We start from the raw sequence: 18,203 nt of genomic DNA, 5'->3' as shown, positions 1-18,203 counted from the left end.
TCACATTTGATCAATTTAATGTGTTCTTGCTAAATACATGTATGCACATACAGGTGAAAGGTTTGAGTCTTGCACATTGTACCTGTATGCGTCTGGACCGTTTTTTGTTGTTGTTGTTGTTGTTGTTGTTGTTTTTTTTGTTTGTTTGTTTTTTATAAACCCTTTTCACTATTTTTTTCTCCCTCTCTCTATAAATAAAATATAGGAAAACATTTTTTGGGGATCTCATTTAAAACCTTGAGAGTAGATTAAGTAGATAAGTTTGTTTATTTCTCACAAGAATTCTGAAGGAGACATGGAAATCCCACCTTACAGTTAAAGAACCAATAGCCTGTTTTACTCTAGAAAGCTCATTAGCTCTACAATTTAGTTTCATGATTTGAGCCAAAGAACTTCTAATGATCACAAGATTTTATTCTCGATTTGAAGTACATTATTAGAATGCAAACTTGACCAACAGTTTTGTAGAGTGTGGTCTATCCACTTTCAATCAGTACTTCCAAGGCTGGAAATAGTTGCCTAGGGGCTTTATGATTTGAATATGGCCACCAAGCAGACTGACTTGCCTTAAAGGGGCTTTAAGAGTGCAGTAGTTTAATTCCATTACTCCATTTTGCATAAAGCAGAATATCATATACCTCACATTGGTGGCCTTGAGCGTTCTGCATGAGGTGCTACATATAGCTAGGGATCAAAAACCAGAACTTCAGTGAGTTCAGGAGCTGTCAGTGACCCGGGTGAGACTTCTGCCATGTCCCCCCAAGTTATTATTTTTCATCTTACTAGAATCTCAGATAAATTCATGGTACTTAAAAAAACCTCCTTCCAGGCTTTGACTGAATGACCCAAGACTTTAAAGCTGAGGTTTTACAGTCAAAGTAGACTTGTTTATTTGGCCTTTTATTCCTTACTGTTTGCACCACTAAAGTGTTTGAGAACTTCTTTAGAAGTAGATCAAACATTTGGAGACTCATGAGATAGTAGTGCAAACGTATTAAGCTTTATCACGTAACTCATTGTGCTGTACAGACAGAAATTATGCAGTTTGTTGGGGACCAATTTTGAACATTAAATGCTCAAAAACAAACAAAAGAGATTAACATTGAAGGAGCATCCTGGGCTCTTTGACTTGGGCCAGTTAGCAATCACCTAACATTGCCCTGGCAACCGTACACAGCTCAGGCTCATTGGAAAAGACTGAAACCATATTTTCTTGTAAAATGCACTCCAATAATCTTTGTTCTATGGCTTTGATGTTGAATTCACAAGCTTGAGCTCTGAAAGCTTGAAGTTTGAAGGTGTTACAACATCTTACAATTTAAATGTTAATCATTACACTGGTTGAACATTTCCTTTAGAACGAGTCAAAAATGCTGTCTGAGGACAACAACGGCATGCTATAGCTGCAGTATGTAAATATTGTAGTACATTGGTTGAAAATAATACAGATTCCTTTGAGGATTAGTTCACTTCAGAATTAAAATTTCCTGATAATTTACTCACCCCCATGTCATCCAAGATATTTATGTCTTTCTTCAGTCGAAAAGAAATTAAGGTTTTTGAGGAAAACATTCCAGGATTTTTCTCCATATAGTGGACTTCAACGGCTACCAACAGGTTGAAGGTCCAAATTACAGTTTCAGTGCAGCTTCAAAGGGCTCTACATGATCCCAGACGAGGAATAAGGGTCTTATCTAGCGAAACGATCAGTCATTTTCTAAAAAAAAAATAAAAATGTATATACTTTTTAACCACAAATGCTCGTCTTGCACTGCTCTGCGATGCCCCACGCATTAAGTCATCGGGATGGAAAGGTCATGCGTGATGTAGGCAGAAGTACCGCGGTAGGGCGAAAAAACTCCATCTCAATTTCTCCTCCAACTTCAAAATCGTCCAACATCGTTGTTTTACCTTTTTTTTTTTTTTTTTTTTTGTAAAGGCCATTTGACTTGGTCTTTGCACATTTGCTTTGTAAACTCTGTGCTTCTGCCTACATCATGCGTGACCTTTCCAACGTGATTACGTAATGCGTGGCACATCACAGAGCAGTGCAAGACAAGCATTTGTGGTTAAAAAATTATATAAATGTTTATTTTTTTAGAAAATAATAGATTGTTTTACTAGATAAGACCCTTATTTCTCGGCTGGGATCATGTAGAGCCCTTTGAAGCTGCATTGAAACTGCAATTTGGACCTTCAACACGTTGAACCCCAGTGAAGTTCACTATATGGAGAAAAATCCTGAAAAGTTTTCCTCAAAAACCTTAATTTCTTTTTGACTGAGGAAAGAAAGACATAAACATCTTGGATGACATGGGGGTGAGTAAATTATCAGGAAATTTTAATTCTGAAGTGAACTAATCCTTTAATATCTCATATGAAATATCATCTACTGTACATTTGAGCATGTAGACTATAAAATTTATGTTTATATTGGTACTTTTAATAAATATTACTAATAAAAAAACAGATTACAAGGACCATTTCTTTGAATTAATGTCCCTTTCATAGCTTGAATGAAAGATTACTTTTAAGAGGCAGGCCACATGCTGAACCAAAGAGAAATGAAAAACTTGAGAGTTCTTTATGTAAGACCCAGGTGCAGCTAGCAAGGTGACTGTTTCACTTGTTATCAGAATGATTGCTATCTATTTTTTCCCTCATTCAGGTTAGAGATATATAGGAAAGCAAGCCGAACAAAATTCTACAGCCAGAGAAACTGCCAGAAAATAATTCAAAATTATTTGTAATCAGCAAGAAGGAAAGGGCAAATGAAGAAGGTCATTAGTGAAAATAGAAGTCTCATAACAGTTCTATTGGCTATATGACCCCATATTCAATGCGCACTCTACGCTTGAATTCCTGCCAAATGCTCTTTGCCGTCACATGATATTTGTTGTCACATGATTCAGGGCTATTTTTAGCCATGTTCAAATGCATAGAGAACATAGAGAACCTCTATTTCGCAAACACAGCCTAAGGGACGGATAGACATATTGCATTTCCTATAGACAATCTGCTGTGTCCTCGTTGAAAAGAAACAAAAAAGCTTTTCTAAAAAAAAAAAAAAAAGCAATTGATTTACTCCATTATCATGCTGATTTGTGTAAATCATCAAAATGTTTTCTTTTAATTTTCGTCATTCCCAATTTTTTTCTTCCCCTGAAATGTTACATCTTCTCAAGAAAAAACTTGCCAATTATCATCTGAAAATGCTTGGTGAAGCGAGAGATTAAACATAATGCTCAATCTCTGAACAAGATTAATTCGGTTGGTGGCTGAGCAGTATTAGCTGGCCGGGTGAAAAAAAAAATCAATATATTTCCAAATAAAATATGTCTGGACCGTGTTGGACCAATTGACCGGCTGTTAAAAGTGTGAACTGGTGTAAATTGGATTGCCGGAAATGTCAGTCAAAACATCAAAGTTGAAACGGCTGATGATTAAACGCCAAGGTCACTTGTTCGCCACACAGCCTTAAGTCAAACAGCGGCCTGGTTGCTGTTTGAAATGCGGGCCCTTTCGCCTATCCAATTTAGCAAACATTTAAATGGTAGAGAGGAATCTGATTAATTTGCTCTCCCACCCCGTGTGCCTTTGGCCTGCTAATGGACCTGTCTGCATCGCTTTGCTATTCTAATGATATATCATACTCAGAAAAAGTAGCTGCCTTTGAAAAGACTTGTCGTTGTGGGCTACCAGAAAAGTTGTAGCTTGTCACTCTCTTTCTCTCGTTGCTGATAATCACTACTGACAACTACATGCCAGTGTGCAGAATATCACCAGGCAGCAGTTTAATTACGGCACCAAGGTCATAATGGAGTCCAATTATTACCATCCTGAGGACAAATTAAATGAACTTGGTGTCATTAGGGACACTCATTACTTCGGCAAATGTCTGTTTTTGCCTCCTCAATGGTTCCCAGACTGATTAGAGAGCAAGGGCTGTCTGACTAGACAGGGAAAGTCATTTGAAGTTGCTCTTCAATTCAAATGCCATATCTAATCTTCTTTCCATTAGATCATGCTCATTTGTGTGCCATGCATGTGTCAGCCACATGCTAAAGTGGACTTTGACCAAGAATATGAATATCATTATTGTCCATTATTTTGACTTGAGGTCACTAAAGCCAAAAAATAAAATTGATAATTATAACTGGATTTGTCTGTGTAGTGGGTGTTTAGTGTGTTGCTTGATATTGACACATATTCATGAGGTTCTTTAGGGCTTTGCTCTATAATAAAAAAAAAAAAAAAAAAAAAAAAAAAAAAAGTATATATATATATATATATATATAAAACACTTTATTAGGTACACCTTGCTAGTACCGGGTTGGACCCCTCTTGTCTTCAGAACTGTCTTAATTCTTCACGGCATAGATTCAACAAGGTGCTGGAAACATTCCTTAGAGATTTTGGTCCATATTTACATGATCGTATCACACAGTTGCTGCAGATTTATCAGCTGCACATCCATGATGCGGATCTCCCGTTCCACCACATCCCAAAGGTACTCTATTGGATTGAGATGACTGTGGAGGCCGTTTGATTATAGTGAACTTGTTGACGTGTCAAAGAAACCAGTTTGAGATGATTTGAGCTTTGTGACATGGCGCGTTCTCCTGCTGGAAGTAGCCATCAGAAGATGAGTACACTGGTCATAAAGGGATGGACATGGTCAGCAACAATACTCAGGTAGGCTGTGGCATTTCAGTCATGCTCAGTTGGTACTAATGGCGCTTTTCCACTGTGTGGAACGACTCGGCTTGGTTTGGCACGGCTCGGCTCGCTTACTTTCGGTTTGCTTTTCCACTGCAGTTTAGTACCGCTTCAAAGAGTGTGGGATTATAGACTGATCGTTATAGTTGCGCCGCCTTTACTGCCATGGATCAGCTCCTCGGCTACCAACGAGTCTGCACCTCATCTACTGACCACGATACAGCCATTTCTTTTTTTCAAGTTGCGTGCGACCGTCATTTAAAGCAAGTCGTTTAAAAAAGTTGCGCAAACAAATGATACTGACTATTTAAATCTAGCGGGTTTGGTGTCTCTTGTTTCAAATCCAATGACGCTGGTAGTGACGATTCTCTCTGACCAATCAGTGATCTGCATTGTTTACACGTCACATTTAGTATCGGTATGGCATGCTTGGAACCTCAATCGAGGTGGTACTATTTAAGTAAGCCGTTCTGTACCGAGCCGTACCAAACCGGGAAAGCGCAGTGGAAAAGCGCCATAAGGGGCCAAAAGTGTGCCAAGAAAATATCCCCACACCATTACAGCACCACCAGCCTGAACCCTTTGATACAAGGCTGGATGGAGCCATACTTTCATGTTGTTTACACCAAATTCTGACCCTATACCATCAGCGTGACCGGTGTCTGAAGCATGTGTAAACACATGCCAATAAATCATTGGCAGAGGGCAGTCCACGACGTCACAAGCGGAGCACCCGTGAGTATAAAAGGGCAGCCGTAATACATGTCATTAACATTTTGTCTGAAGGTGATGTGCAGGCAAGGGTTAAGGGGTTACATATGTGTGGCAAGCAGGACGGTGCCGTGATTGATAATGAGCGTCACCTGTGCGCCGCACCGGTGTCGTATCTCACAGAGGAGCTCGGAAGCATAAAATGAGGAGCGATGACATTAACATTGAAGGACGAGAGAGGACAAGACCTGGATTTACGTTATGTTTGGTTTATGTGTGTGTGGCAGGTGTCTGTGAGGGGCTGATGCTTTTACTTTCATCTTGTTGTCGTTCACTGGTTCCCGCCTCCTTTTTCCCTTATCAACTAACGAGACTGTCCTCCTCCAAAAAACGACCCTATAGGTTGTTTTTTCAAGCATCTTATTACGACTTATTGCGCCGTCTAGCTGGCGTAAAAATAATGACAGTGTCGCGTTACATCTGACGCCATGAAATGACCGTCATTACCAATCAAAACGCGTGTTCATTTAAATGTAATGTGTGGAATTTTTACACGGTCCCTTGCCCGCCATTTGTCCTATTTCCGTTTAGCAAAACTCTTTTTTTTTTTATTAACGACTACACCTACCCCAACCCTAAATGAGCACATGCGTTCCCTGGGATCAAACCCACGATCGCATGATCACATGATTGTATATTGTTGTATATTGCAATGCTCTACCAATGGAGCTACGCAAAACCCGAAATATGGCGCAGATAAAAGGGTACAATGCATTAAAATGAAAGTGTCCTGTTGTCAACAGGGGCGCAACTTTAGTAAACGGTCCTATGGGTCGTATTTCAGGGAAGTGACAAATGGCCTACATGGGCGTATTGGTTGGAGGATATGTTGCAACTAACCTTGCTACAATATGTAACCTAGATGCTGGATCATAGAGTTGGCACTATAGAGAACCAATACCCACTATGCCATGCTGAGGGAATGCCTGCCACACTAAGCTGTGAGTATGCACAAACATAATGGGCACAGCATAAATTGACTCTACAGATTACTTAGCTGGAGTCAGAGCACGTCAACTTCCAGGGCACATCCAAAATGACTCCTATAGACTGTATAATGGCACCACTCCCTAAGCCAATATCTTCCAATATCAGGAGGAGATACCCAACCTCCTATGCTGTATAGCAAGGGAAGTCCTGGCCTTTACAACCTTCCTCCCTCACTTACAGGACAGGCATCAGCCTTATGAGGCCCCAAGAGCAGAGCTCTAAGAAAAAATGGCTCAGCTATGTCAGCACCTTGACAAAGCCCTGAGGGAGTATCCTACCAAAGGAAGAATACTGTATAACAACCTTCGATATTAACACTACTTCCAAGGGGAGAATGCAACCCTCAACTTCATCAGACAGGAAGCAAATACGAGAGTGGCATAATATATTTGCAAAAGACTCGCGGGGGTTGGGGCGGTTGGGGGGCACAGGTACTTCTTCAGGATCCATAAAAGACTCCATTCACTTGTCTAACTTATAGAATTCAAAATAACAAGGAGGAATGCTATAAGGCAACCATCCACAGGGGAGCGTACAAGAGCGTACAACCTTCCGGCAGCACTCCTCAGCGGAATTCATGGTGTGCAGGGCTCCACACCATGCCTCGGCATATATGCCTCCGCATATACCTTGCCATGAGCCACAAGGTGGTAAGCTGAGAAGGCAAACTTATTTTTAACATCGGCCTCTACTCTGCCCACCTGTGACCCCGCAATCAAGGTTGCCTTGCTGCTTCAGCAGACAGTGGGCCTAATTCCTCCATTATCTCAACATCAATGTGATGATCTAGGAGTAAAAAACAGCTCAAAAACCGCAGAGGAGGCGGATTATTAATAACAGTTGCTTCAACTCTCCCTGCATCTAATTCCTTGGAATTAGACATACCACATTAATCAGTCAGGTCGGAAGTGGCCACAGAGCGGCTTCCTGAACCGCCATGAAAGCAACAGAGCTAGCCTCCCATGCTCTGCCTACAATCCCTGTGATCGATCCCGCCCTTCCGCTTCGGTGGCCGCGGGACCCGAACCGCAAGGTGTAGACGCTCAACTTCCATTCCTTGAGAGAGAGTTAAGCATGCGTGGAGTTTCCCACAGTGAATGCATCACAAAGAATGCATTCAACTTCCTCTTGAGGAGAACGTTCTGTGCAAATGCTAGATTCTTATCACTCTATCAAGAATCAAGTGGGAACAGAGCTTCTTACCGTGAATGCATCACCATGAGTGCCTCCAACTCCCTTGAGAGCATAATAAACTTGTGCAAATGCTAGATTTTTATCCCTCGGGAGAGAATCAAACAAGAAAAGAACTTCTTACTGCAAATGCAACCTAATGAGCACATCCAGGTAGTAATGGGAGAAACGAAGCTTTTCGAAGCTTCAGATCAATTGAACTAATTGCTTCGCCAAATGATTCACTGTTTGAAGTGTTCGAAACGGCACACGCTGGTGATGCCTGCCGGTCAAAACTGTGTAAATGAAACAAAAACATGCATATAACAGATTTCAAGTGTTTTATTGAAAGTATAATCTATCAAATACAATTAACTAATCATCTAATATCATTAAATATCAAGTGTCTGTGTTCTTTTATCAGTTTTCAGGGCTTGTTTTGTTTGTTCTATAGATGGCTCAGCTAAACAGGCCAATAAGAGACTATTAACTATTGTATCTTTTAATTACACAAATGTCTCATTACGTCTACAAGTGCATTAAACGAATCAGAGATCAGGTAAAAACCATAGACACTTGTTCAAGGGTTCGCCGCTGAGGGGCGAATCTCAGTAAATCCACATGATTCATGGGTTCACAGAGATCATCATCCCCAGCAGCGAACAATTGAAATTTCTAAACGTTTCGAAACAGTTATGACGTAACAAAGCATAGTTTACTGAAATCACGTGACTTTGGCAGTTTGACTTTGACACGCTCCGAACCAATGATTCGAAACAAAAGATTTGTAAAAGTTTCGAAGCTTCATGAAGCAGTGTTTCGAAAGCACCCGTCACTACTTCCTCGGGAGTTGAACGTGCTCCGACAGAGTGTTATCTTACAAGCGCATACAAACAAGTGGCTCCTGAAGACAAAAAAAGCTGATGACATGTATTACAAGCATCTCTCCATGTGTGACGCCATAGACTGCCAATGATTTATTGCCATGTGTTTACACATGAACAGACTCCGTTCACACTGATAGTAGTTCCACTTGGAAAGATAACTGTTTTCAACACTGATAAAATTTAATCCCATTATTAATAATTGAGCACCAAATCTGCATATCAGAATGATTTCTGAAGAATCATGTGACACTGAAGCCTGGAGTAATGATGCTGAAAATTCAGCTTTACCATCACTAGAATAAATTACATTTTAAAATATATTCAAATAGAACTGTTATAGCTATAAACATGTAACACAAAGAAATATAATTTGCCAGATACTGAGACTTAATAACCCACTATTCTTTAGAAAGACACACATTGCTGATGTATTACCTTATTTGACCATCATTTTCAAACAGCCAGAAGAGGCAAAATGTAGAATGACTTTATGTGACTTCATTTTGTGTGTGTGAATAGGCAATCAACATACCTGTCCAATCCATTTACCGGTGTATGAGGGACCCTGAGCAGACAGGATGCAGACTATTCCTGACACTGTGCTCTTGAAATCCATCCAGGATCCAGGATCGAAATGATGTCAAAAATATAATCGATAGAAGTGCTTAACAAGACCTTCTCAAGGTTAACTGAAGCATCACTTTCCAGGTATTGAGGTGACACTGAGCGGCCCTCTTGAGGAACCTATCTTTTTTTTTAAACATACATTATAGATTGCACATCACAACTATATTATTTGACTTGAGCGTCATATTCAGACAACAAAGGAATAGAAACGGAGTGACTTCTAGTTTAATTTAGCATGTGTGAATAGGAATATTGTCACACGCACCCCAGTCTCATCTATTTCCTGACATATGTGGCAACCTGAGGAAGTAAAATCAGAAGTTGAGGCAATTATGTATGGAAAGCATCAAGCATGAAGCAAGATATCAGATACTGATGATGTAATATGAAATGTAGTATAATCTGCAAGGATGCATTCAATTGGTCAAAGATTGATCAAAGGTGATAGCAAAGACATTTATAATGTTACAAAAGATTTCTATACCAAATAAATGCTGTTCTTTTGAAATTTCTATTCAGAGAATCCTGAAAAAAATGAATCATGGTTTCAAAAAAAAAAAAAAAAAAATATTAGCAGCACAACTGTTTTCAACATTGATAAGCTTCTTGAGCAGCAACTCAGCATATTAGTCACAGCCTTAAAAAAAAAAAAAAAACCTGTTTAAATATGTTACTGAATATGTTTACTATGTTACTTGCCAACAAAGCCATTTTTCATAAATAAACAGCTGCATAAATCAGCCTTTTTTAAATACAGAAAAAAAACAAAAAAACATGGTATTGTTTTTCTTAAGGAAAGTGCTGGGTGATATCAAAATTATCTGTAAAAAATGTTGGCAGGAGAACACAATGCTTTCCCAAGGTTAAAGCAAGCATCCGTTAGCAGGCACTGAGGGGAGAATGAATAGCCCTCTCCAGGGAATCTATCCTCTTTAAAACGACGCACTCAAGAGAATCATTACCGCAAGAGAAAAGCGCATCAGGTGCCTCTTGGGGTTTTCTATTTTCTTGCCTTTTCGATTAGTGGTCTATTGTGAGCCTCAGGGAAAATCTTCAAAAGACCATAGCTGTACCACAGACCATATACAAACCAAGAGTCCCATAAAAATACACACACTAATCATAACTATTAATGGACATAAAGATTTTTACATCAAATCCACCTTAGGAGTGATGCAAACCACTCGGCCGTTGTAATACGGCAGCTCTCAATTGGAGGATTAGAATTCGATGTTGAATCTCCACACTCGTCTAATACCCGCCGGAGACCCAGAGTCAGATATGCGCCGACATGTCAAAGAGGATTTGTGGTCCTTGATGTTCCAAGTCATAAGCTTGACATTGCTCTTAGCAGTGGGTGGTAATGTGAAATTGGACTCTTTGTATCTCAAAAATCCCCTGTATGACTTCTAGCCATCTTGGAAGAGAACTTGATGAGAGGAAACATCTGGGTGGCACATGTTAACCTGTTTAAATGAGATCTTTGCTCTTCTTGGCAGCTGTAAGTTTCATTAGACAAGCCAAATGATTAGCAATTTCTCCAACAAGAGAAGTTAAGTGTTTTGACTCTGTCAGTACAGCGGGTGCAAATAAAGAGGTTGAAATGAAATGGTACAAAACTGTGCCCCAGAGTGCCAGTTACTGCTCTTGAACTTAATGAGAGCAATTGACTATAAAGCTGCAGCTGTGCAAACGTCAGCTATGGAAATCTCAATTCACCCTACACTGCATAAATATTATTTTATTTATTAATTCTTGTCTGACCTAGTTTCTTAACTAGAATTAACTTAAATGCTAAAGATAGTTATATATATATATATATATATATATATATATATATATATATATGTATATGTTAGTGTGTGTGTGTGACATTTTTATTTCGAATAATTGCTGCAGCACAACTGCTTTCAACATTTCTTGAGCACTGAATTATCAGAATGATTTCTAGACGTGACACTGAAGACTAAAATTCAGCTTTTCCATCACATGAATAAATTACATTTTAAAATACATTAAAATAGATAAGTTATTTTATAATATTTATAATATTTCAGCTGAAATTTCATCATCCATTACTCCAGTCCTGTCACAAGAACCTTCATTTTGAGTATATATAAATAATATAAATCCAAATATTATACCATGCCAGGTTTGATGTATATAATGACAAACGTCATTGGTTTTCATGTTGTGGCTTGCCAAATTTGAATATGTGCATACTCAAGTGCATGAATGAGATTTGAGAGGTGGTGGAGGAGGAGAATATCAATGAATAAATTGCGGTCTCTTCCTCACACATTTAATGTGTGACTCCAGGTGACTTGTAATATAGCACACAATCATATACAGACCACTTTTATGGAGTTTGACCTTTTCAGAGCTTGACCACCTCAGCTTTCATTCACTTTCATTATATCGAAAACCGTGGCAATGATATTCTTCAGAAATGTCACTTTAATGCTCCACAGAAAAAAAAAAGGAAATCATATGGTACTGGAATGACATGGGGTTGAAGGAGAACATGACCTTTTTTTATTTTTATGTTTATGTTTTTACATTGGTGAATTGAGTGTGGTATTTCAGTCACTAAAGTCTTATTTCAGAGGATAGACCTGTAAAACTGCCCTTGTCATATTTCTTGCATTCTTTTTTTTTCTTTAAGGAAAGATCTTGATTACTTCATCTAAAGCTCTATAGCTCTTTCATCTCAGACAGTGATCCAAAACAAAGAACAAGAATATGTGAGTGGTTCTTTTTTAAGTACTGAGTAATATTAAGTAACTGCATGTACTTACTATTGGGTTAGGGTTTGGTTTAGGATTAGTTGCATGTAATTATACATAATTTAATTATTACTATAGTAACTACATGTACCATATGTAACAATGACACCTTAAAATAAAGTGTTACCTCAGATCCATTAAATAATATTAACAGACACATCTTGTATTATGTATTATTAAATGTTGAAATTAATTAATTGATAAATGCATTAAAAGCATTTTTCATTGTAATTTCTTGTAAATTAACTAATGCTAACAAACGGATCCTTATTGTAAAGTGTTACCAAATATTTTGACCTATCATAGATTAAATAACATGCTTTAATTCCGTAAAATAATGCGCTTACACTTAATTAGTATTACTCAGTACTTAAATGTATAATTACACTGTAACAAGGGCACATTTGTTACAGTGTAATTATACATTTAAGTAATGAGTAATATTAATTAACAACATGTGCTTACTACTTATGTACTTACTACTTACTTTAGGGTTAGTTGCATGTTATTACTACAGCAAGTACATTTAACGTGTGAACAAAAACACTGTAAAATAAAGTGTTACCAATAATGCTATTGAATATATTAAACCCATTTAGAAAAATATTCTCTGCAATACCATTATTTAAAAAAAAAAAACCCAGGTGTTCATAGACCCATATTTCCATGGGCATAGGAAAAATAACCAAGTAAACTATATCAGTTTCTGTTCTACACGGTTAAGTTGAGGAAACAATCCCCGCTGTCTAGCCATCTCATTCTATGTGATAATTGCTCACCAAAAATAATTGTGCCTCTGATATACAGTACTCAAGGAATCGACTGAACGCATCAATAACTTTGTGTTTGTCTGTCCTCTCCGTGGACCTCTTTGTTAGTTCACTGAATTTCTAGGAAAACACTCAGCTGAACAGCATGTGGAGATATCAAGCAGAAAGGCAGATCATTTCCCCAACTATATAGTGTCTTATCAGCTGAATTTCATATCATTAGCTGTCAAAGGTAGCTTATGTTGGCCTTAGTAGCCGCAGCCAAAAAGTTTCAGGAGATTATCAGCCTAACACTTGAAAACGCTTTTGATAAAGTTAAAGTTTCGAACTTGCTGTCCTTGCCAAGGCAAAACTAATCAAGGAACTTCACCTTTGAAAGGTATATTACAACTCTATCAAGGCTCCGATAACACTGACAAGGATACAAAAGGCTCATTTGTGCTGTGGCCTGAAACTGTCACTTGATTCTTGCTGACTTTTGTGCTAGGGCTAAGTGAGCTTGAAAATCCTTCTAACTGAATGGCTATCAAATCTTCCGTTTGAAACCAATGAAAAGCTTGACCCCCAGTCAGAGTCAAGCAAGTCCAATGAGAGGGTTGGTAAGCCCTAGGATTTGAGTTATTAACTCAGGCAATGCGTTTGCGGGCGCTGTCCAAGGTACTGTCATTAACCTAATGTTCTGCTGGATGAAGCGGAACATCTGACTTGCATTTAAACATGAGAGGCTACCCTATGAAAATGCACAAGTGATTCAAATATGTATAATTGTGTGAACTGAAATGTTTACTTCACCATTATCTATTTTCATTGACAAAAAAAAAAAAAAAAAAAAGCACTACCATTATGTTTTAGGATATGTGCCAATATTTTATTTATTTATTCTTTTCACATTGAAAATTTCAGATTTTCACATTGGAATATAGTTACGGGGTGATTGGAGGATTTTCATGCAGTCGTCAGGCTGACACTAATTCATATCTCTAATAATCTGTTCCAGCAGATGGCCTCATTGAGCCATTTCATATGCAAAAAGCCTGCTAAGCCCTGCTTTTCATAAAATAACCTGTTCTGCTTTAGTTTTTAAGGTTATTTCATCAGAATTAAATGGCATGTTCTGAAAGAGCATACAATGTATTGATATAGGCTGTATTGATTTATAACCCTTTAAAGCAATAATAAAATTGATGCATGGAGGATGTGTGATTATTTTGTGGCTAAGAGAAATGAAATGTCCATGAATATTTCAATAATCGATTTGTGAAGGTTTTGGCTGTAAACACCTCCTCCAAGAGTAATTCAGTATGGCAAGCCCGTTTAATGTTTATTCCTTCAGACTAAATACTATTTTTATGTTACTAGCCTGGGAAATTGCTAGTAAGTAATCCATAAGTGACTAGCATCTCTTTTTTTCAATAGCAGCTATGTATTAAATAGGCGTACTATTTATTTTCTACTGCTACAGTAGTACATATATATGAGACATTAATACTAGTAACATTTTTGATTTCACTAGTCATATATAATGACTACTCAGAATGTTTACTTTTTGAATAGAACTATTTGAATAGTTAAAAGTAACTAAAGAAAGTAAAACTATCACTTAATGAATAGTTACGAGTAAAACTGTATGAAGTACCAGTGACAACTGGAATAGTAAGTGAATATCTGATATCTGAAACAAAGATCGCCATAGAATTCAATGAAAAGATAAATAAATAAAATGCAATTTGTTACCAGTAACAGTGGAACAGTTTCTTGTCATTTAATGGGATAGTGAGCAGTTCCAAAGGAATAGGAAATAGTACACAACAAATAAGAATTAGTGACAAAATTATGATTTGCTGTATTGTTCCGAATAAGACAAAGTTTTTTCTTAGAAATACATCTGAAAAAACGGGTTTGTCATAAATTCAGGGTATAGACTTTTATGTCAATAATACCTCCGCAACAATAGGTGGCGCCAAATATGCATAAACGAGTGTGCCAGAGTGTATCAGATTGTAATGTTAGAAGACCGCAAGCACAAAAAGACAGTCTTAAAAACGCTAAGAGCCGCATGACTGTCATGTTTGCGTGCTTTTCTGGCGGGACCGAACTTCCTCCTTACGTGATTTTAAAACTTAAAACGGTACCCAGATTTTTACTATGATGATGGATAGCCTAATTGTTATATAATTCAGATGGGCTACAGGTTATTTTTATGGTATGCCAAAAAGTGTTTATTTTTAAATGTGATCATTGGTACATTTTACCAGTATTTACCATACTTTCAATACAAAGATTAAAATATGAAAAATATGCAATATGAAAATTATTTTTAAATAAAAGAATTTCCTTTAGAAAATACAAGATTTGGTCTTCAAAAAGACTTTTTCCAAAAGGTACATCTTGAAAAAGGGGGGGTCGTCTTATAATCAGAGTTGTGTTATATTCGGAATAGTATGTTACTAATCACGATGGAATAATTATTTAATGAATGTGAAAAGGAATTCAAAAAGATACTATTCACTATTGGATTGCTAACTAGTATTTTTTTTTTTTTTTTTTTTTAAATAAGAACTAGTAATATAAAGACAAGTTAGTTTGAAGAAATGCATGTTAAAACGGCTTGCCATAACTTAAGACCTGTCAGAGCTTGTCTGAGAAAGCCCAGCACAGAAGACTGCAAGCCTTCTGAAAAACTCAAGCAAACTGCCAAAAACAAACCTGACGATGCTCAAGACTGTTTGCATCAATCCCCAGAGACAGACATGCAACAGTGCATTAAACAGAAGTTAATATATAGTCTACTTTTAAAGCTAATTGGTGTTTTTCTTTATCTTTTAGTTTTTTAGTAATGCATTGTCAAGTTGACATTGTACGAATATGCACGCTCCACTGCCACTGCTGCTGCACATGTGATGCTGCGCGACCAGACGAGTGAGTATGAGCTGTAATTCCACATGATGTACTTGGGATGACAACAGCCTTTCCATATAAGGACCGATGCAAACGCTTTAAAATCACTTTTAAGTAAAACTAAAAGAAGGAATATGTTTTTCTTTACGCGCAAGATGGAACGGGGACAAATCGGACGGCTGAAACGTGAAAATTCGAATCGAGATGCGCTGAACGCAACACAATACTGGATGTATACAGGAACGCACCGCAAAGAGGAATGAAAGACTTTTTTTTTTTTTTGCCGGTTAAGTGAAGCCCTTTGGCAAAGCGCTTGATAAAAGGAGCGGAGAAATCTTGTTATGAAATGCGCATCTCTTGTTTCTCAAACGAACTGTCACCCGTTCTCTCTGTAACAGAGTCTGCTTTGGGAACAACATGACACGGATGCGCTTCTGCTGTCATTAGCGGGGACAAATCAGACCAACGCAGCGGCAATCCGGTCAATACTATCGATAAGCTCATATATAAGGCTAATCATCACGCCTGCCTATGTTTGCTTAAACCTGTTTGGGAGAGTATGCTGTGGGACGATGAACAAACTGCTGACAAGGTATGAAATCAGAAACATTATTTAAGCAGAAACATTATCTTAATAAGATGCTAATATGTTTATATATTCGATTAAGTAATTACTAGACTAAATGTATGTCTTTTTTTCTTCTTTTGGTCATAATATGTTCATTGGGAAGGTCTGTGGGAGATCATGGATCCGTTTTTGAGCTCCTCAAGAGATTTTAACATTGAAATTATGATATTTGTTTTGCAAGATGACTGCTGCAGTCAGCATAGCGACGGACAAAGCAGATCAACTAGTTGCTCCGATTCCTGTGTAAGCACTCTTGGTTTGGTCTGGAATTATGGGGTGACCGCTCATTCGACTCGGTGAAAAAGCCATGGATGTGAACTACTCCACGGTCCTGGACAGCAGTGTGTCGCAGCGCGATTCGTCGAAGCGAGTTCTGACTGGTTGTTTTCTCTCGCTCCTCATACTGACCACCTTACTGGGCAACACGTTGGTCTGCGCTGCCGTCACGAAGTTTCGCCACCTGCGCTCAAAAGTCACCAACTTCTTTGTTATATCGCTGGCTATTTCTGACTTACTGGTGGCCATTTTGGTGATGCCATGGAAAGCGGCCACCGAGATTGTAGGTTTTTGGCCATTCGGCGCCTTCTGCGATGTCTGGGTGGCCTTTGACATCATGTGTTCCACCGCCTCCATCTTGAATTTGTGCGTCATTAGCGTGGACCGCTACTGGGCCATTTCTAGCCCATTCCGCTACGAGCGCAAGATGACGCCCAAGGTGGCGTTCATCATGATAAGTGTGGCGTGGACGTTGTCCATCCTTATCTCCTTCATCCCAGTGCAGCTAAACTGGCACAAAGCCCAGACAACCAGTTACACGGAGCTGAACGGCACCTACGGCGAGCTTCCCCCAGACAACTGCGACTCCAGCCTTAATCGGACATATGCCATCTCCTCTTCCCTGATCAGTTTTTACATACCCGTGGCCATTATGCTGGTTACTTACACCCGCATCTACCGCATCGCCCAGAAGCAGATACGCCGGATCTCTGCGCTAGAAAGAGCGGCCGAGAGCGCCAAGAACCGCCACAGTAGCATGGGTAACAATGGCAATATGGAGTCCGAAAGTTCCTTCAAGATGTCCTTCAAGCGTGAAACCAAAGTTCTCAAGACCCTCTCGGTCATCATGGGGGCGTTTTTGTGTGCTGCTGGCTGCCTTTCTTTGTCTTGAACTGCATGGTTCCTTTCTGCAACCCGAACGAGAGTGCCGACTTCTTCTGCATCAGTTCCACCACCTTCGATGTCTTCGTCTGGTTCGGTTGGGGCCAATTCCTCACTCAACCCCATAATCTATGCCTTCAATGCTGACTTCCGCAAGGCGTTCTCCATCCTGCTGGGCTGTCATCGACTTTGTCCGGGCAGCAACGCTATAGAGATTGTGAGTATCAACAACAACGGTGGCCCCTCCGTCTACTTCTCAGTATCAGCCTAAGGGCCACATCCCCAAAGAGGGCAACAACAGCAACTATGTGATCCCTCACAGTATCCTCTGCCAGGAGGAAGAGACCCAGAAGAAGGAGGACGACTCTGGGATAAAGACCTTTGAGAAACTGTCACCTTCCATGTCGGGGAATTTGGATAGCGATGCGGAAGTCTCGCTAGAAAAGATCAACCCCATAACACAAAACGGGCAGCACAAATCCATACCCTGCTGAGTATTGGGTGAGATCTGACCCCAACAAAGAATCCTTGTTTCTATACAGTACGGAATCCAAAAAAAGCTTCACTGAGGACCTTAATAACAATTCTTGGACTAAATGAAACTTGCGGAAAACAAACGAATGTTCCAATTGAAGGCACTTTATGCTGGATAACTATCTGCAAAATATTCGCAGCATTTATTATTGACTTTAACAGGTCAGTTGTCGCAAGACATCAATGGAAAGTAATGTGAATAAACCATGTATGCATATGTATACATGTTATGAATTTGAAATGTGTATACATGTGCATGCCCATG

The 18,203-nt window shown here is 38.9% G+C and overlaps 1 protein-coding gene across 1 annotated transcript; it reads left to right on the top strand.

Moving 5' to 3' along the window:
* Nucleotides 1–15,243: 15,243 nt before the first annotated feature.
* LOC127503662 (D(1)-like dopamine receptor) lies at nt 15,244–18,134 on the top strand. The gene is given in 5 exon segments (XM_051877688.1): nt 15,244–16,210; nt 16,350–17,372; nt 17,375–17,506; nt 17,508–17,642; nt 17,644–18,134. Coding segments are annotated over 4 exon segments (1,341 nt in total). The 5' UTR covers nt 15,244–16,210; nt 16,350–16,553; the 3' UTR covers nt 17,899–18,134.
* Nucleotides 18,135–18,203: the final 69 nt, after the last annotated feature.

Source organism: Ctenopharyngodon idella, chromosome 21 (assembly GCF_019924925.1).
Source record: "Ctenopharyngodon idella isolate HZGC_01 chromosome 21, HZGC01, whole genome shotgun sequence".
In the NCBI taxonomy this organism is placed as follows: Eukaryota; Metazoa; Chordata; class Actinopteri; order Cypriniformes; family Xenocyprididae; genus Ctenopharyngodon; species Ctenopharyngodon idella.
Note: the sequence above shows the minus strand (reverse complement) of the source record. Positions and strands in the feature narration are given on the sequence as shown.